Source organism: Alosa pseudoharengus, unplaced genomic scaffold, assembly GCF_046254945.1.
Source record: "Alosa pseudoharengus isolate Yale_2024_CS ecotype anadromous, Long Island Sound unplaced genomic scaffold, YU_APseudo_1.1 YU_APseudo_1.1_scf_15, whole genome shotgun sequence".
Taxonomy (NCBI): Eukaryota; Metazoa; Chordata; class Actinopteri; order Clupeiformes; family Clupeidae; genus Alosa; species Alosa pseudoharengus.
In genome coordinates, this window is record NW_027468620.1 from 21,084,130 (window position 1) to 21,104,049 (window position 19,920).

General features: G+C 47.4%; 1 protein-coding gene across 4 annotated transcripts in view; it reads left to right on the top strand.

The window, feature by feature from the left end:
• Positions 1–777: 777 nt before the first annotated feature.
• Positions 778–19,920, top strand: part of zswim8 (zinc finger, SWIM-type containing 8) — a 32,717-nt gene continuing 13,574 nt past the window's right edge. For all 4 annotated transcript variants that reach the window (XM_076285867.1, XM_076285868.1, XM_076285869.1 and 1 more), the window contains exons 1-11: positions 778–1,010; positions 2,411–2,631; positions 7,042–7,195; positions 7,769–7,863; positions 11,223–11,395; positions 14,567–14,674; positions 15,363–15,444; positions 15,801–15,921; positions 16,161–16,362; positions 16,755–16,930; positions 18,218–19,634. In XM_076285867.1, coding sequence (XP_076141982.1) covers positions 2,454–2,631; positions 7,042–7,195; positions 7,769–7,863; positions 11,223–11,395; positions 14,567–14,674; positions 15,363–15,444; positions 15,801–15,921; positions 16,161–16,362; positions 16,755–16,930; positions 18,218–19,634 — 2,706 coding nt within the window. In that variant the 5' untranslated portion in view covers positions 778–1,010; positions 2,411–2,453. The remainder of the gene's footprint in view (positions 1,011–2,410; positions 2,632–7,041; positions 7,196–7,768; positions 7,864–11,222; positions 11,396–14,566; positions 14,675–15,362; positions 15,445–15,800; positions 15,922–16,160; positions 16,363–16,754; positions 16,931–18,217; positions 19,635–19,920) is intronic.

Consider the following 19,920-nt stretch of genomic DNA (forward strand, 5'->3'; position numbering starts at 1 on the left):
AGGTAATCTTTAGCAGGAACCTAATCCTACAGTATAGTGACATTGGCCTACCAACACTAGCCTACATGGCTGCTTGGAATGACTGGGTAGGACCTAGGCTATTTAACCATATTTTGTTCTCTCCAAAGACTTGTCAATCAGTAAGAGTTGCAAAGTTGTCATCATATCATCATATTGTAATTGGCTATATGATATTACAATCATATTGTAATATCATATAGCCAAAACTACCACTAACCAGCAGCCTATTTGTCCATAATATAAGTTTATCTTTAAAATAAAGGTCAATGTGCATTATGCCTATAGTGCACATCAGTGTGTGGCCTAATAAAAGTAGGCTAATTATGAGATATAGCCTACATGTATTATGTCACTCTTGACTAAAGAGGACAAGTAAAAACAAACAAGCAAAAACACAGTGACATTAGGCTACTTTTTCATTTCGAGGGTTAGGCTAGTTTATGTGGATTTATTTTCTTTGTGGGTAAAGGTAGCTAGGCTACCTCTTGATTTTGTTGACAGGACATGATCAGCTTTCAGTCTAAATTAGGCAATTTTACTTTAATGCCGTAAGTTGTGTTAAGGTCCACATTAAGAAGGTGATTATTTTTTGTGATTGTAAAATGGTGTAATTCCAAAATATTGGCTAAAAATGGTGTAAAACGACTGTAAGGTCGGATCATAGACCAAACATGAACGGCAGCAAATGCAAGGCGGAAGTTGGGATCAGCTGATAGAGGATAGTCCACTGAAGCTTACGAGTGTCGGAGAGCCATCTTCCCTATCGGGCAGAGAAAGAGAGTGAAGGGGGGACCGAGGACACAATTTGGGGATCCCGGCTTCTTTAGGTGGCACAAAGACAGTGCAGGAAACCGGCACGGACACTGGTGTGATTCTGCAGAACAGAGTGTTTTATTCATGTCAAGACAAGGATGTGACGGGAACTTGTGGAAGATCGAGCGAACGAAAGACAAGCTTTTGAAAATACAAAGGAAGAGAAATACGAGAGGGTAAAACATTAGCATACATTGCGAAAATTGTGCATTGACAATTCAATTAGATATGTGTATCATTGGTTAGAACTTGTGAAAAATGTATTGTTTAGTTTACTCTACTCAAGATGACAATAACGCAGACTTGTCAGTAACGTTATAAACAGCGAACCGTTTTGTTTTCAGCAACTACAGTTGGTGTATTGGATAGGATTATGACCACTGGGTTACACGGCGAATGGTTTTGATACATAATTATTACATGTTATCACCTTAACATATGTCTAAAATAGAGATAATTTGACATCTGTCGGGTGTCTGGATTGACAACTATTGTATTTGTGTTTACCAAGCTAGCTAACCAGCCAACAACTATTGGCTAGTTTAGCTAGCTAGGCACCTAGCTCGTTTCTGTTAGGTTTAGCCTTTAACGTTAATGACCAAAGAGGCTAACTCTCTTTGCAGTAATGATACAAGTTTCCGCTTATACAAACAATCAAAATATAGACGTATTTGTAATGCACTGGCATTGATGAGTGAAGAAAGTGGACACTAGTAGGAAAAGGAAGAGGCAGTTTACCTTGAAGGTACTAGCTAGCTGGCTAACTTGGCTAGCTTTGAATACTCAGACCAGCTTAACTCAGCTGAATGAAGAACCGTAGGGTGAGCTTTTATGGTGATCCTCACGATTGTAATAATTTTCGACACAGTCCATATGTTTCTATATTTAACATTTGTATAGTAGGCTAAAATCCTTTAAGAAACATTGAAGTCACAGCTGTCAAAGCAGAATTTATCAGCGGATTGGAAAGTAAAGGGGGTGCAGTGAGACACTACCCTACTATCTTAACAGAATGTCATTTAGGGCAACATTTGAGTATTTTTATGTAATAACGGAGCGTGCGACTCTAAAGCCCTTTAAAAGCCCAAAACAAACTATGTGCATACTGTTTGTTGCATTAACATGTTAGGCTATTTAAAAGTCATCAACCAGAAGAGATTATGTTTTTCATTCGTATTGTAGGTTGTTTCAACAAAACTGCCAGTTCCTTTGAGGATTTTAATTTAGTGCCGTTCATTTTCAATCCATGACTAGGTTATTAGAACAGGATACCACTTTTAAAGTTGTCTAACCCAGATAGTGAATACATATTATATTATAGTATAGTATAGTTCGTGACATGCAAAAAGGACATGACATTATAATATTATAAGAGGCACATGCTTTATTCCTAGAACGGGCGAACCAAAAACCACAAGGACTAAAGTTTTCGTCGAAGGCTGTGGAGTTTCCTCCCTGCAGTGTTTTGATTGTGGTGTGACACCCCTCCCCCACTTTAGACTGGAGTCCACGGCAAGTGTGTTTCTCCTGTGTACTGTCAGTAGTTGAAAGTTGTACTTTTTATTTTTGTGTCAAGGGTTCACAGTCCTTAGTTTGCCTAGTCGTACTCCGCGGATGTAATGGAACTAATGTTCGCGGAGTGGGAAGACGGAGAGCGATTCTCCTTCGAAGACTCCGACCGGTTTGAGGAGGACTCGCTCTGCTCCTTCATATCCGAGGCAGAAAGTCTCTGTCAGAATTGGAGAGGGTGGCGAAAACAGTCCGCTGGGCCCAATTCTCCTACAGTAAAGATCAAAGGTGAGTTTAACCGGCAGTTATGTTGTGAAAGTAAAGTTTGTATGGAATAATATGTCATATTTATTATTTATCTGAAATGATTAACATCATAGGGATGTCGTCATATACACCTTAAAAGGAAACCAGTATCTATTTGAATAAATATATGTTTATTAATTGAAGGGAATGTCATTCAACCAAGTAGCAGAGTATTTTTCTATGGTTGCTCAGTCTCATGAGATGGTCCTTCATGTCCTCAGCTCTTACAAAATTCTGACAACCTGGAATGCCGTCCCTATACTGCAGGTCTTATACATTTCAGATGTTTTAATTGCAGGATAGGATGGTTTAATCTGATTCCCAGCCTTAGTTACACATATTGACTCACTGGTATTATGAGTCATTCACCAGAATGCGCATCGAACTGTTAAACTGAAGCTGTGTAAATAGCATATTACCATAGGAATGTACAGATAATTTTTTGAATCACATGTGAGTATGAGTATTTACATTTGTGTCCTTGCTGATTCTGAGTACCGATACCAATATTTCTACCAGACAAATAAGTAAGGCTAGCATAAAAACACAATTAATTGGAAGACAGGTTATATTTTATTCTGCTCTGTCTGTTACATTAAGGCTACAAATAAATAGTAATGAGTATCAAATGAATTGTGTAATAGCAGGCAGTTTCAAGCCAAAAATAAAGAAAACTTTCTTTGGAAAACAAGCCCCACACTGGTAGTGTCTCTACATTTCAATTAAACAAATTATCATCGAAACTGTTTTGCACTGTCTCCACGTTATATCTATATCTTAAATCTGAAAGGGCAGCAAAAATGGCACTGCAAGACAGTAAACACCCATGTAAAAGTGGTGCTGCTCCTTTAAGAACAATTTGCTACTACTAGACTTGCTACACAACTAGAGTGCGACTGATCGAGTAAGCGAGAGACAAAATGCAGATGAATAGCTAGAAGGTAGAAGAGACAAGTTTGTGACCTAAGCAGAGTTATGCATAGTTTAATGCATAAGGAGACTTGTGCATAGTTTGGAATAAAGCTGCAATTTCTCAAACTGAAGCTACGTCTTGCCTCTGCCTGTTGCTTGCATTAAAAGTGAATTGGGTGCTGACTTTGGTCTTTGAGCATTTTATAATGATCTGACTACGGCCTGGAGCTGAAGCAGGAAAGGCTAACTTATTTTTCTGTGAAATTTGCAAATTGTGTGTGTGTATACCACAAAGTGTAGGCCACTTGCATAGGTTAGGTGAGCTATAGATTCAACAAGAGAACTATTTGTGTGAAGGTGTTAGGAGGGCTATGTAGATTCAACACAGATCCATAAATCTGGCTAGTTTTATGTTTTTGAAGTCCGCAGTGCATGAGTATATGAACATAGTATCGGTATCGTATGTATGCTGATATTGGTGCCCTTTTTAATTGACACATCTGATTTTTTTTATTTTAAATTTCTCATCACAAGTTCTCTCTGCCAGCACGTCTGTTTATTTACTGTTCTTGAATTCATCCTCCAGTCACCCGTAGAACAGAAGACATTCTGTGGCTGCTGCACTTTGTTTTGGTTGTTAGAGCAGCCCCCCCCCCCTCCTCCAGCCATTGTGTAATAAAGCCGGCATACGGGGTCAGTGGGGTTGTTGAGATTCCTGGTGCTGCCGGAGATACTTCTGGAGTGGTCTGCCCCTCTCTGCGTCCTCATAGGAAAGTTAAGAATGGACCTTAGCAAGGTTTCTGTTGTGGGGCTTAAGGGCTGAAGGTGAGAGCTGACAGAAGTTTGCAAGTTAGACCGCTTGGGCCAAGAGGCATTTATTTGGAGAGCCTGCCAGGAGCGAGTGAGTAGGTTGGTGGGGGTAGTGGTTGTGGGGGTTCTTGGGGGGAAAGGGAGGCCATGTGTGGTAGTGTTTGGATTGAAGGAGTGGTGGGGGTTGGGTGGAGCCCCCAAGGCTGTAAAAAGAGCTTTGTCTTATGCAGGTCGCTGCTTCAGAGCAGGGGATTTTTGGTTAGGCAATAAACCCCTGTATTTTTTTGAATCTGCATAATGCTGCAGATCTTGCACAGCGGACTTAACCAGCAGCCATATCCCATCCCCCCCTCTACTTCAGCTTCAGTTTGGGACTGTTTATAACACCCTTCCACCGGTCTGGGAACAGAGGCAATCTTGTTATTTAAGACACTTGCTACTTGCCACACAACTGCCAGCAGTGTGCCATTTATCTTTTTCTTATAATTATTTTTCCGCTCTTCTTGCTTTTGAGACTTTTGCAGCGACAAGTTGCACGAAAGGCCGTGCTGTGGATAGGAGACGCTCAGCTGTGTTTCACCTTTTCAGGACTCGACAAAAGCCCAGCTGCTAGATGGCTCTCACAACGCGCGGCCATTGGCCAGCCTGCATTTAGTCACCGTATGACTGACCGCGACTCTGCCACCTGACTCACTGAACACCCGCGGCCCCCTGCAACCAGTGACAGACACGTATACATACATTCACCCTCTTTCTCTCACACACACAGACACATAAATCTCTCACACACTGAGACACACACATACGCACACACATGCAGAGAAGAGTCTTATGTGCACCCCCTATGCCATAAAGGCCAGGTGTGTCTGTACAGCAGCTGTTGATGAGGAGAACTGTTTAAATGCAGTACATGGAGCCCTTTCTTACCAGACTGTCTTATTAAACCACACTGATAGACTTGAAACATGAAAAGGCTACATTTCACATTACACACATTTCTAATCCCCCGCCATTTTCTAATCCAATGCCCCCTCAATGTACTATTCTCAATGTACTATTCTGTGATCTGATACATCCATAAGCTCATCTGAATTCGACCTGTGTGTCTGTCAGCCAACATGTAAAGATGCCCACAGGCAGGAGCTGGCAGTAGGGGGGCAGACTAACACAATGCCAGCCATTGAGGCCCAGTTGCCCTCTCACATTCATGGCTGTTTTTTTAGAAAGTGGGGCCTCCGTTCTCCTGCATGGAGAAGTGTCAGTTGAGGACAGTTTAGGGAGTTGGTGTATGACTCACAGAGCTACCCTGCTGTAAGGAGTCATTTAGTGTGTTTGTACAGGCAGAGTATGACAGCGTTATGTTTACGTTCTAATTTCATATGCTTTGTTTGTCCCCAGTGTCAACCGTTGTTTACAAACAAGGGCCTTAGGGGCCTTACCTGAGTAAGAAAACTCTTGCGGTCAGGGCACGTCACAGACCAGACAGGCCAGATAAGTGAAGTGCTCTAGTTTTCCACTGCTTCTTTACTCCATTCAAACAACAAAGATGATCTTTCACCAAACTCGTGTGAAGCACTAAAAGGGATTTGAAGAGACCCCCCCCCCACTACCAACTGTTTTCATATAGCTGCTCTTTTGCCCATGTTTGTGTCTTTTGTCCCTTCCGGATGATCCATAGCCTTGTCCGTCTGATGAATCTGTGTTGATCTGGCCACCTATGGTCTGTGTGTGACCTGAAATCCAAGTGGCAGTACTGAAAGAAGGCCATGGAATGGATTGCAACGCTGTTGCCTCATCTAATTATACATAGCCCCACCTCCTCCTCCCTCCTTGCAGTCTTTGTGGTGTTTAAGGAGTCCTCAGCGTAGATATCTGTATGTATAGGGATCTTGTCTATGTCTGCCTGACGGCGCATGCAGGCTTTCAGGGGTCTGTGATGTTGTAACTAATTCACACAACACTTAGTCAATGGCACTTTGTCAGATTGGCAGCAGACCTGAAAAAAACCTCCTTGGTCCTTTAGGCCAGGTGGTTTTATAGCTGTGTGGCCTGTTTTTGCGTTTGAAGTCGCTGGTTGCTTGCTCGCTGCCCCGCTCTGTCTAGGGAGCAGGAGGTCATTCGAGTCCAGAGCGTCTCAGGAAACCCAAGCCCTTCCGGGGCCGGCTGGGGAGGAAGGTTCTTGTGGCGGCTTGGCAGCTGTCCTGATCCTATCCCCTGTGATGTCCATCAAGAGGGAAGCAGCTGGTACCAGTCCCACTCAGATTGACTGTGAAGCCGCAGGACCATCCTTTTAACAGGCTCTATTGCCTTCCTCCTGCCCTGCCTTCCCGGCCTAATCGGTGATGAATTCATCTGAATCGCTGTTGAGTGGGATGATGAATGGTACTATTTAGGCGACTGAACCTCAAGCCTAATATAGACAAAGGCAGGCCAGGGGTTGAGTGTGACTGCGCTGGAAAGTAGAAACCATAATTTTTTTCTCATGAGGGCTCTTTGCATTTCAAATTAAAGGTTGTGAAAGAATGTATGCATTTTTATTTGCAGTAAAAAATGAAAATCATACTGCTTTATGTTTTCCATTTTTCTCTTCGTCAGACAATGTGCTTGTTTTTGCGTATTTATCAAACCTTTCTTTCTTTCATTGTCCCCCCCCCCTTTTTTTTCATGCAGATGGTCAGGTAATCCCTCTGGTGGAGCTGTCTGCCAAGCAGGTAGCGTTCCACATCCCATTTGAGGTGGTGGAGAAGGTGTACCCCCCTGTGCCAGAGCAGCTGCAGCTTCGCATTGCCTACTGGAGCTTTCCAGAAAATGAGGAAGACATCAGGTGGGGATGGAACCGTTCAGTCTCTTTGGCTGATGTTTTTGATGGCTTTTTTATGGCGACTAATGGCTGCCTGTAGAAGTAGAAAAAATACACTGGATTGATTATTATAATATATAAGTATAGTATAAGTATATATACTCTTTTGATCCCGTGAGGGAAATTTGGTCTCTGCATTTATCCCAATCCGTGAATTAGTGAAACACACACAGCACACACACAGTGAGGTGAAGCACACACTTATCCCGGCGCAGTGAGCTGCCTGCATCAACAGCGGCGCTCTGGGAGCAGTGAGGGGTTAGGTCCCTTGCTCAAGGGCACTTCAGCCGTGCCTACTGGTCGGGATTCTAACCGGCAACCCTCCGGTTACAGGTCCGAAGTGCTAACCAGTAGGCTACGGCTGCCCCCCTAATAACAACCGGCAAAATGTAGGCATCTACTCACATTGGTTCTTGACACAGTTTGTCTACTGACACTTTGTTTACTATTGTTTACAATATTGCTGAGCTAGGACAGGGCAGCTAGAGAAGCTATTTCACCCTGACCTTTGACCCTTGTCCTCACCCCTCTCTACAGGCTCTACTCCTGTCTGGCCAATGGGAGTCCAGATGAATTTCAACGAGGGGAACAGCTCTACAGGATAAAGGCCGTGAGAGATCCCCTGCAGATTGGTGAGTGTGTTGTCATAACCCTCACATTTCCAACCAGGGATGGCTAGGTTTGAAATAACAAACTGCACTTTAACAGCAGGTACAGAGAGTAATGTCTACCACCCATGTAGCATGACTGGATTTGGATGTGTTGCTTCAGTAAAGGAATCTTAGATTGTTAACATAATACAGTAGTTGCAGGTTGTCACCATCACCATAATGTGCAAGTCTTTGTATGCAAATCCCTTTTCTTCTAGGTCACTCAAATCTGCCATAAGAAAGCACACAAATATTTGTTGTCTCTAAACAGCAAATGCAAAATAACATATCAAAAACAATCACAATCTCCATGCAAGATTTTAACCTTCACAGAGGGTAAACATAGGTCAAGAAAAGACATACGTCAGTCAACGTTTTACTTACATGATCGCAAAGGACATGTCGAAACTTGTCAGAAAAAAGACAGCTAACTGTCAGCAGTCAACACTGTAAAGAGCTGCCTCTCTCCCTTTCAACCTTAAGCAGATCTCTGGCTCCCACTCTTCACATGACTTCACCTTCCCTCTCTGTGGCCCGACGCCAATCATAGTATGCTATTGTGCTTGTGCCGAGCGGAGCCAACTTTATCTGGCTTTATTGCGTCTGGGCTCAGGAGGGACCCAAGGGCTCCAGCCTCCCGGCTCAGGTTTCCCTGTGTCATTGTGATGGCCCTGCGTGGATCTAAACAGTCGAGTTATTCTGGGCCCGAGCCGCCTTTGGCAGGGAGAGCCGTGTGAGAGGGGGAGCGCGGCTGGCTTCGGCTCCAGCTCCGACTCCGACACCAGTGCTGCATCAATGGGGCCAATTGTTGGGAGTATTTGGGCCGAGCCCCAGCTCGCCTTCCCACAGCTGGCCGCGGTTGGGGTGTGGGCCGGAAGGCGGCTAAGAGGGGGGGATGCTCTGGCCGAAGTCTGACCCCTCTGCCTGCCTGAGCCTTCGGAAGACCTGCTTACTCCACATGGCTAAAATCTGCATAAAATAAACAGTTAAACTCACAAATACGTAGCTAAGTCAGAGCTTGACATAATCATGCTTATTAATAAAATAAACAGCTAAAAATCTCAGATAAGTCACTACACCTTGACATAATCATGCCCGTTAATGAAATAAACAGCTGAAATAATAACTACACCAGAACTTGACATAATCGTGCCTATTAATGCTAGTAGCAGTAAAAAGGCCATCCTGGTGGTGAAAAAAGTACATTTCAAGTGTTGAAATGTACACAAATATGATCCCTTTAGCTCTAATGTCCCCGACAATAACTCTCTGTAGTAACATAACACTGCGTACCGACCATTGAATATTAATCATTGGTTTCTTTGCAGTCATTCCAAAAACTCAACCAGCGGCCTCTCCACAGTGCGTGTGTGACAGATGCTGAGTTTTCCCCCGTGTAGTGCAGAGCCTCTTGGCCTCTACGTGTTTGCTCATCCAGATTATTCCAGATCAGGTTCCAGGATATGCTGGGATTACGGTCAGTTTAGCTGCACTGGAGGAAAAGGAGTGAGTGTGTGATCATAGGACAGGAGCCTGCATGTCCTCAGCAGCTGCCTAGGGCTCAATAAATGTTTGGATGGGAGCGTTTCCTTGACTCTGGATTTGTTTAAGGTGTCCTTTCGATTTGATACAAATAGACATCAGAAAATCCATGTCACTCTTTTTAAAAAAAACAGTTAACACCGCTTTCAACCAAAAAGTGGGCATATGAAAAAGAAGGCATCACGCCTTTGTCAGGGAGTCTCTTTTAAGTGTCAGTCTGTTTTAAGAGTCTGACAGAACTCTTAAAGAATGGCAATAGAGCTAGACAAGAGCTGTAGTTGGGTGACCATCTTCTCTAATGGGCCGGAGGTCTGTGAAGACTGTTGATCCAGTAGAAAGTAGAAAGTTATTCGAGGCAGTGCATGTGGAAAATGTGACTGTTCGCATAATGTGCTGGCAGCAGTGATTGACAGCAAGCATTCACCAATACCCAAGGCCCTTGTTGCATAGCTTCTGTGTGGTGGTGCTCGTTTGTCAGCTATTTAAGCTGCATGAATAGAACGCGTCGCGACACATAAAAGTGGCAAGGTTCTTTGCGTGAAGCTAGACATACTAATAGCCTCTGTGGTTTTCATGACAACGGATGCGTAAACGAGGCCTGTCCATAACTGAGGCTGAGTGTGTATACTGGTCCGATGTGGCTAAGGGGCAGTCGGACTCCACTGCAGGCCAAGTATGCCCCCGAAACCCGCAGGCACTCTTAATGACCTGACTATTAATCCATAAAAAAACACATAGCTGAGATGCCAGCTGGGATCAGTGTAAGCGAGGTGAAATGCCCTCAGTCCTCTGGGGGGTTGTATTGTAGCTCGTTTCTGCCCTTGGAGTTCCCACTCGCTTGCTTTTACAAGGGGGTTTGTGCAAAACAAAGTCCAGGAATAAAAACGAAAAAGACAAAAAAACCTAGACCCTGTAAACAGCTGAGCCTTTACAATTCCATTTGGGTGACTTGCCCAGTGGCCACCATGTGTTGAATCCTAGAAGTGTAGTCTATTAATCTCCTGCAGGCCTGCACCTTTTAATCACGACAAAATATTGAATGTCACCTCAAAGCCGTGCTCATCTGTTTTCTCCGTCTTAGATCGCTTTAGTGTGTGTTTGTGTGTGTGTGAGAGCGTGGAGGTCTGTGCCTCTGTCTCTGGACCTGTGGTCGGCAGGGAGGAGGAACTGGGTCAGGGAAGGGAAGGGTGGGGGGGGGTTGGTGTTTGGCTGCCAGGTGGGAAGAGAGGCATGGGAGATGGTGTAGGTAGGACTTGCCACGCTGCAGAGGTTGAATATGGAGCAGTGGGGCCTGGAGTCCGCTGTCCAGATCCCCTGCCATCCCCCATCCCCCAGCCTCGCAGCTCTCTGCTCTGCTCTGGCTCGCTAGCTAGCAGAACACTGGCTGTTGTCCAGTGGGTAAAAGCTTTTTGCCAAAACCTCCCTACCCTTCCCCAACCCACACATGCACACACACGCACACACACACACACGCACTGACACACAAACATCCAGTTTTCATCTCTCTCTCTCTCTAGCTCCTTTCTATTTGTGCTTGAAAGTAAAATCTCCTTCATTTCCTGTCTAGCTAGAAAGGCCCATAGCCATGGGCCTGCAGTAGGGTTACTAATAATACCATTACTACCGTTGCCACGGAACCAGGGCAATGGGTTCCCTTCTCCAGAGTTGGCACAGTTCTCTTGTTTATGCCCTCAGTGGGGGAAATCTGTCTGTCTGTGCTTGTGAGTTGTGGCCAGTTGCAGTATACCGGACTTATTAGCCGTCTGATGTGTGGCCGTTTGTGTGCCCATTTGTCACAGGCTTCCATCTCAGCGCCACCGTGGTGTCTCAGCAGGCCGGCCAGTCCAAGGGTGCCTACAACGTGGCCGTAATGTTCGACCGCTGCCGCATCACCTCCTGCAGCTGCACCTGTGGCGCTGGGGCCAAGTGGTGCGCCCATGTGGTGGCCCTCTGCCTCTTCCGCATCCACAACGTGAGTGACACCCACACCTCCACCACGCTCCCATTCAGCTCCTAAATGATTTCAGTCTGGACACTGGTGTGTCTGTGTCTGTGTCTGTGTCTGTGTCTGTGTCTGTGTCTGTGTCTGTGTCTGTGTGTCTGGTGTGTGTGTGTGTGTATATGCATGTGTTTGTATCTTTCTGTGTGTGTAGGCAGGGCAGGATTGGAAAGTCCTTTTTAGAGATCCCTCAATAATCATGAGAAGAAGAGACAGCATTATGCTGTCCTAGTCATTCAAACAGAGGCGGCATTGCATGCATTGCATTTAGTTTGATCTACAAAATCTTATTTAATTTTACTTCAGTCCTTAAAGTAGTCACAGAATGAGTCTCGAATGAGTTAAGAATGAGTTATTTTCAAGTAACAACCATCATGTTTGGTTGCTACCATTTCATAGAAACTACACTTGTGCATCATGCATGTATAAACTTACCATTGCCTGTTTAGCTAGCTAGCAACCTGCATGGACAGACAGCTGCATTAGCTGAAATAGGCTGAAATCAATTTTGACCTAATCACATTACTGACAACTGACAGTCTTGAGCTCAAAATGATCTCAAAAATGTTTAAATTATAATAAATGGCTCCAAAAAGACTCTTTCACTCTCAGTGAAGTGAAATAACGCAGTGTGTGAATGGTTATCATATCAGATTTCTGCGTCCTGATAGCACAGTAGCATTCTTCTTCATTCAGCTCAGCCTCTACGTCATGTCTCCCACTCATTCTGCAGTACTCCGGCAGCTCCATTCACACTGACATGGCCCCAGCTAGCTTCGCTGCTGGCATATTTGGGGGACCCCCATTCCACCTCTGTCAGTCTAAAAAGAACAGGCCTGCTGTGATAAAAAGCACATTAATTCTGCAATAAAACTCCAGTGTAAAATGAGGTTATGCCTCAAGACCCCCCCCCCCCCCCCAGGTCTGTGAGGGTGGAGGAGTGGATCTGTTTTGTTCTGATAGCTCCCCGTAGGAGGCCCGCGGCGTGCCAGATACTGCACAGGCATCTGATGAGCCTGTGGGTGGTAACGCGTTCGCATGTGAGCTTTGCGTGTTTCATGTTTTCTGTGTGTGTAGGGGGTTCGCTTATGAAAGCAGCTCCATGGGGAATTGTTATTGAATTCTGTTTTTAGATGTTTTAAAGAAACATGTGATATGCATGATGAGATCTCAACCATATTCAGTCATTTCATTTTTGCGTGTATTTTTCATGTGTTTTGAAGATTAGTTGGTTTAGAAAGTATGGCTTCAAGGACGTTTCATGGATGGTTTTATTGCTGTATAGTAGATAACATTTAGTTTCAAGAGCTAGGGTAAATTATGAGATTCCACCTTGTTTTTCTAGTATAATTTCCTTCAAATTGATATTTTGTGTGTGAAATTAATCTAGTCTGTTCTAGGTTACTGTGTAACAACCCACCACTATTGTGTCTGTATATCTACAAGGTTTTTAGCTATAAAAGATAGAGAATGACAAACAATCCCTTTGTACCCAAACCTGCTTTTCATTTCATTATAAACAGAACTCCGATCTCTTTTGCTAAGTGACCTTTTTTTTTTTAGATTTCAAGTCCCTTGTAGGCTTCCGTAGCTTCCCTCTGACCTCACCTGACCCTGCTAGGCAGCTTCGTTAGTCAGTATTGTCCAGATGCTGCTGCTGGACTGAGTAATTCCAAGGTAATTACTGGCTCCTAGCAGCCAGACCAGGTGGCCTGTGCAGGTCACCCCTCTCTCTGTGAGACCTGTCACCATGGATACGCACCTCTCATTAATCCTCGGGCCACGTTTGGACACAGCCCTCCCTGGAAGCGTGGAAAAATAAACCCCCTAAACTAATGTGGTTTGTCCTTCAAAATAGATGGGAGAAGGAGGCAGAGAAGAAGGGCCGGGGAATCAATCTTTGCAGCGGTGTGCTCACTCATTCGCTCGCTCGCTCCCTGCACGCTCGCCCTGGCTGCTCCGGGGAGGAGAGCCGAGGAAAACAAGACTGTCATTCTATGGACTGACTGCTCAATGCGAGACACATAGATCAAACAGCAGAGACTGACTCGCCAATTTGTCATCTTACACTGTGTGTGTGTGTGTGTATATGTATATGTGTGTGTGTGTGTGTGTGTGTGTGTGTGTGTGTGTGTGTGTGTGTGTGTGTGTGTGTGTGTGTGTGTGTGTGTGTGTGTGTGTGTGTGTGTGTGTGTGTGTGTGTGTGTGTGTGTGTGTGTGTGTGTGTGTGTGTGTGTGTGTGTGTGTGGGGGGGGTGTTTTTGTTTTGATTTGGGCGAGCACACGACCGAAGCATATTAATCAAGCCCATAAAACAGGGCGAGGGGTGAATGAGCAGCGAAGGGCAGATTATGCCACAGATGCAGCCAGCCGCCACCATGGCATCCAGCGGTCTCACACAGACTCCCGAAATGTCAGTGCCTCTGCTTCCTGTTTCCCCAGCAACAATGCCATCTCTCCTGCAGCACGGCACCAGCAGCCCCCCTGCCCCCACCCCCTCACCGCCTTCCCCACACCTTCATCTCTGATGCCCCCCCCCCCCTCCCAAATAGGAATCATATTTCACCACAGATACTCAAACACGGGCCCCCAGGGGCATTCCATATTCCCCTTCAAGGCGGTCTGGAGAGCTGAAATGAGAATTAGCCCTCATCAGCGCTCCGCGGCTAGCCGGCGGTCATGTATTATGCATGGGCCAATCACACGTGATGAGCTCCTCGACTCCTCGAGGAGGAGACAACAAGACCCGGAGACGGCGCGTCTGCAGGTGTCTGCAGCGGAGTGGCTGGCCTGACTGTGGCCGATGCACGCTGCCGCTCCCGGCGTCCACTTCCGATTAATCTGCAATCGGGGGCTGTGTGATGATTGATCAGCTACTTGGCCTTTCGGTGGCGTCTCACTGCCACGGTCACCGTGGCGATGTCTAACCGACCACGCCCTGATTGAGAGTGATGAAGAACCTGCCCTGCACAGCAGGAGCTGGAAGGGAAGTGCTGATCATCGGAGTGGGGATCCAGATGGCGGTGCGGGGTGGTGGGGGTGGTGGTGTCGGCCTTCAGCTGTGTACCAGTGGGTCTTTAGAGTACCTGATTAAACCCAGATTGATGTGTCCTGTGACTGACTTGTCTTCTCTGCGCCCCTCCAGGCCTCCGCTGTGTGTCTGCGAGCGCCGGTGTCCGAGTCGCTGTCCAGGCTGCAGAGGGACCAGCTGCAGAAGTTCGCCCAGTACCTCATCAGTGAGCTTCCGCAACAGGTACCAGTGTGTCCCGGGAGGGGGATGGTGAAAACTGCCCCCTGACCACAAACCAACCCTCTGAAGTGTGTGTGTGTGTGTGTGTGTGAGAGAGAGGGAGAGGGAGTGTGTGTGTGTGTGTATGTCTCTCTGTGTGAGAGAAAGAGTGTGTGGGTGTATTATAGATACGGTTTCTTTCCACAGAAATCTGGCCTTAATCGAAGTTAACTCAAAACAAGGTTTCTCTGTTGCGCCAAATCTCCAATAAAAAAAAAACTATCCTGTGCTGACTCCAGCTTGGAGGAGCTCTCTCTTCTCCTGAGTACTCAGGGCCAGAGGTCACTTTGGTTTCAACTCTGCTCTCACCCCTGGTTGACTAAACCTCAGCCTTTTAGCTGCAGCCATACAGCCTCAGTCTGAGAAGGGGACACAGTGACTACATTGTCTCTCTGTGTGTTGACCGTTTGTGTTGGACTGTATCATGTAATATTATCGCCGTAACTGTGTTGAGTGTTTTTTCTCTCTCTCTTGCCCTTAAAGTGGTTCTTGTGCTTGACTTGAGTCAGTCCCTGGCATCTTATCCTGGGAAGACATTTTTGAGACTATCTCCTTGACAGTGTCTCATGTTGAATATGCACCAGAGGATCTTGTCGAGTCATATTGTGTGTAGTAATGTGGTGTCTTGTGATTACACTCCCCTCCACCCTAGATATTGCCCACAGCACAGAGGCTTCTGGATGAACTCCTGTCCTCTCAGTCCACTGCCATCAACACCGTGTGTGGAGCCCCAGGTACGTCCTCTACACCCCTTTAGTGCTCCTCGCAAACACGTCCACAAATGTGTTTATAAACACGTCCACAAATGTGTTTATAAACACGTCCACAAATGTGTTTATAAACACGTCCACAAATGTGTTTATAAACACGTCCACAAATGTGTTTAGTACGTGTCCTTTGAGTCCGAAGAATTGTATCAATGGCAACTTTGCATAGAGTCCCTTGAGTCTGCAGATAGTCATTTTGCGCCTCTTGTATTAAATAACACATCGTGATGTGCAAAGAAATGCTCACATATTTCAGTTTTTTTGAGGCTCCGCTCAACTCTTAGAGTGGCCTGCAGGTTAACCGTTTGTGTCCTGGTCTGCAGATCCCACAGCCGGACCTTCCGCCTCAGATCAGAGCACCTGGTACCTGGACGAGTCCACGCTCAGCGACAACATCAAGAAAACGCTGCACAAGTTCTGTGGCCCCTCACCAGTAGTATTTAGGTACATTTAAAACAATGTTTTGTCCAGAAGTTGTCTACAAGTATGAGGGCGTTTTGTGTCAGCAGTCAGAAAAGGTGACTGGCAAACCCCTGTGCTAAACCACATAACTGTCATTGCACTAATGCTAATACATATCTAAACAAATGCTTAGACCTTGTGTAGCCATTTGCTCAGTGCTATTGTGTGATGGCTGTGTGTGTGTGTGTGTGTGTGTGTGTGTGTGTTTAACCCTTGTGCAGTGATGTGAACTCCATGTACCTGTCGTCCACCGAGCCCCCGGCTGCAGCAGAGTGGGCCTGCCTGTTACGGCCACTGAGGGGGCGGGAGCCCGAGGGCATCTGGAACCTTCTGTCCATCGTCAGGGAGATGTTTAAGAGGAGGGACAGCAACGCCGCGCCCCTGCTGGAGATACTCACAGAGCAGTGTCTCACTTATGAGCAGGTGAGATGGAACACACACACACACACACACACACACACACACACACACACACACACACATTTTATGGAAATACACATACTCTGTTTCTTTGTTTCTTTCTCTTGTTCTCTCTTTCTTTCTTTCTTTCTTTCTTTCTTTCTTTCTTTCTTTCTTTCTTTCTTTCTCTCTCTCTATCTATCTGCCTTTCCTCTCAGTTCAGTATTTAGAATAGATGGAAGTAGGATGTGACTGAACTCCTATGGGAAATCCCGTCATTTTTTTGTAAGGACTAGGGCTAGTTGTGATTGAAAAGGAAACAGTCTGACCCAGCTTTCATTGACTCTGGCCTTTCTCCCTCCCTCTCCTCCACATCTTCCTCCTCCTCTTCCTCTTCCTCCTCGTGCTCCATTCAGATCATTGGCTGGTGGTACAGCGTGCGTACCTCGGCCTCCCATAGCAGTGCCAGTGGGCACACGGGCCGCAGTAACGGCCAGACGGAGGTGGCGGCGCACGCCTGCGCCAGCATGTGTGACGAGATGGTGGTGCTGTGGAGGCTGGCCGTGCTCGACCCCACCATGAGCCCGCAGAGGTGAGGTCACCCCCCTGCACCTCACCTCACCTCACCTCACCTCACCTCACCTCACCTCGGCTCACACCTGGAGCACCACTGCATGGTGGAGAAGATGATACTTTTGTAGATGAAACTGGGATGTAAACTGCTGCTTTATTTTCTGTTTATATTTACAAATGCAGTGGTTGCATACAGACAGTATAGTCAATTCTCAATAGACTGGTTGGATATTTAATCATTACTATTTATTTTAACCAGCTCAAAGCTATGAAGGAGTATTTTGTCTCATTTCATGTTTCATGTGTAATGTTGGTGAAAGTTGTTAATAGGAAGCCACTAGTGGTGTAGTGACCTATTTCTGGAGATGGTCTAGATTCTTTGCAGACCTGCTGACGTCGTTGTTTTTTCTGTTGTTGTGTCTGACCTCTACTCTGGCTAGTTGTCCTCCTGCTCTCTCCCTGCTTCTGACCGCTCACCTGTAAGGTCCACGCAGAGTTTTAGGCCCACCGCTGTGTGGTAGAGATGGAATCCCTGTCTCTGGTCCTAATGATCTGAATCTGCCCAGCTAGCTAACATTTAGTCTTGAGTCTAAATGTGACATCCAACCACCATATCACTTAATCTGTGTTCTCTTGCTTTTTTCCTCCCCCCCACTCTCCCTTTCTCTCTCTCTCTCTCTCTTTTTCTCTCTCCTCCTCCTCTCTCCCTCTCTCTTGCTCTCAGTGAATCTCTAGTTCTCTTTCTTCTCCCTCTTTCTCTCCTGCTTGCTCGCTCTGTCTGTCTGTTTCTCTCTTTCTCTCTTTCTCCGCTCGCATTGGCTGTGCCTCTGCTAAGTGCTTTCATTTGACAGTGGGGTAAATGAGGTCTTTGTGGAGATCGGAGTTGCACTAAAACATAATGACAGTTTGGCGTCTGCACAGAGCTTTCTTTCTGTGGTGTCCATCTGCACAGGCTGCTTGCAAGGCAGCCCTGCAGAGTGCATGGACACTGTCTTTTGTGTTTGTGTGTGTGTGTGTGTGTGTGCGTGTGCGTGAGACACAGAGATTTAGAAACAAATCTAGCCCCAGGAAACGGAACACTAAATTTGTGTTTGATTTCTTGCTGTGGGCGATAAAATCTGTAGAAAAAATTACTTTCAAGAAAACAAAGTATGATGTTCATTATTTTGTTTACTTTTTGAGGTTTTGTTAACTTATTGTTTGAAATTTGTCATTGTTGTATTACAAATACCTTCACGTATTCCTGACACATAGGAGTAAACATTTAAGTGTGTTGTCTGGATTTAACCCCTTTCTCTCTCCGTAGACGTCTGGAGCTTGCCGCCCAGCTCAAGCAGTGGCACCTGAAAGTGATTGAGATCGTCAAGCGCGGTCAGCATCGCAAGTCCCTGGACAAGCTCTTCCAGGGCTTCAAGCCAGCCGTGGAGTCCTGCTACTTCAACTGGGAGGTGGCCTACCCGCTGCCCGGTATCACCTACTCCAGCACCGACAAGAAGAGCGCCTCCTTCTGCTGGGCTCGGGCAGTGCAGCAGCAGCGCGGCGCCAAGGCCGGCCTGAGTGGGGACCAGCAGGAGCCCGGAGGAGGGGGAAGGGCAGTGGGGTGTGACGGGGGCTCGTACGAGCACAAACCGCGCAGCGGCTACCAGCCCCAGCAGGAAGTGGCCGTCCGGCCCAAGGAGACCATCGTGAGCAAGAGGAAAGGTCTGTCGGCCGTGGGAGGGCCCGGGGTTATGATGCGTCTGGGAGGGGGCGTGTCTCTCGCTCTGGAGGGCGAGGGCAAGGGCGTGTACAAGACGGTGGCCTCTTCCTCCTCGGGGAGCAAAGCCAAACTGGCGCAGGGTGGGAAGGTGTCCGGTGGAGGAGGAGGTGGAGGTGGAGGAGGAGGAGGAGGTGGTGGAGGAGGAGGTGGTGGGGGAAGCGGGGGCAAGCACCCCAGCGCCAAGCGCCGGACCAGCAGCGAGGACAGCTCCCTGGAGCCCGACATGGCCGAGCTGAGCCTGGACGACGGCTCCAGCCTGGCACTGGGCGCAGAGGCCAGCAACACCAACAGCTTCGACTTCCTTCCGCCGCCGCCCGAGATGCTGCCCTCGCCCAGCCCGCTGCTCCGAGAGCCGCGCAAGTACGGGGGCGGTGGCGGTGGTGGTGGCGGCAGCGGCAGTGGTGGTAGCAGCTCGTCCAAGGAGCGGGTCTTCGAGGGCAAGCGCGTCTCCCATGCCCCTGTGCCCCCCGCAGCCGAGGTGCCCGCGTTCTCGAAGGAGTGCGCTCTGCCTGGGGCTGCTGCTTCTGCCACCGCCGCTGCTGCGGCCGCTGGGGTGCCCGCCGCCGATAAGGAAGTGGAGGTGGAGGCCGAGCTTGAGGAGAACGGGGGCGAGGATGAAGGCCTGGCGGATGACGCCCGGCCTTCCACCTCCGCTGCCGCCGCCGCCTCGGCGACTCCGAATCTCCCTGCCCCCGTCACGGGCAAGCCGCCGCGAGGGGCCCGCAGGGAAGGAGAGGCCAGCGGGGCCGCGGCCGGACCCCCGGGCCCTGAGGGAGCAGGAGCAGGAGCGGCGGCTGGAGGAGCCGGTGGCGGAGACCCAATCGGGGAGGACGACTACCAGGCCTACTACCTGAGCGCCGCCTCGGAGGAGGGAGGGGACCGCGGCGGCCCTGACAACAATCACGAGGAGGAGCCGGACATCTTCGCCGGCATCAAACCGCTGGAGCAGGAGGGACGCATGGAGGTGAGAGAGGAGATTCACTCAGACCACACTACGTTCACACTAGACCACACTAGACCACACTACATTCACACCAGATCACACTACATTCACACTAGACCACACTACATTCACACTAGACCACACTACATTCACACCAGATCACACTACATTCACACCAAATCACTCTACGTTCACACCAGATCACACTATATTCACACCAGACCGCACTAGACCACACTACGTTCACACCAGATCACACTATATTCACACCAGACCGCACTAGACCACACTACATTCACACCAGATC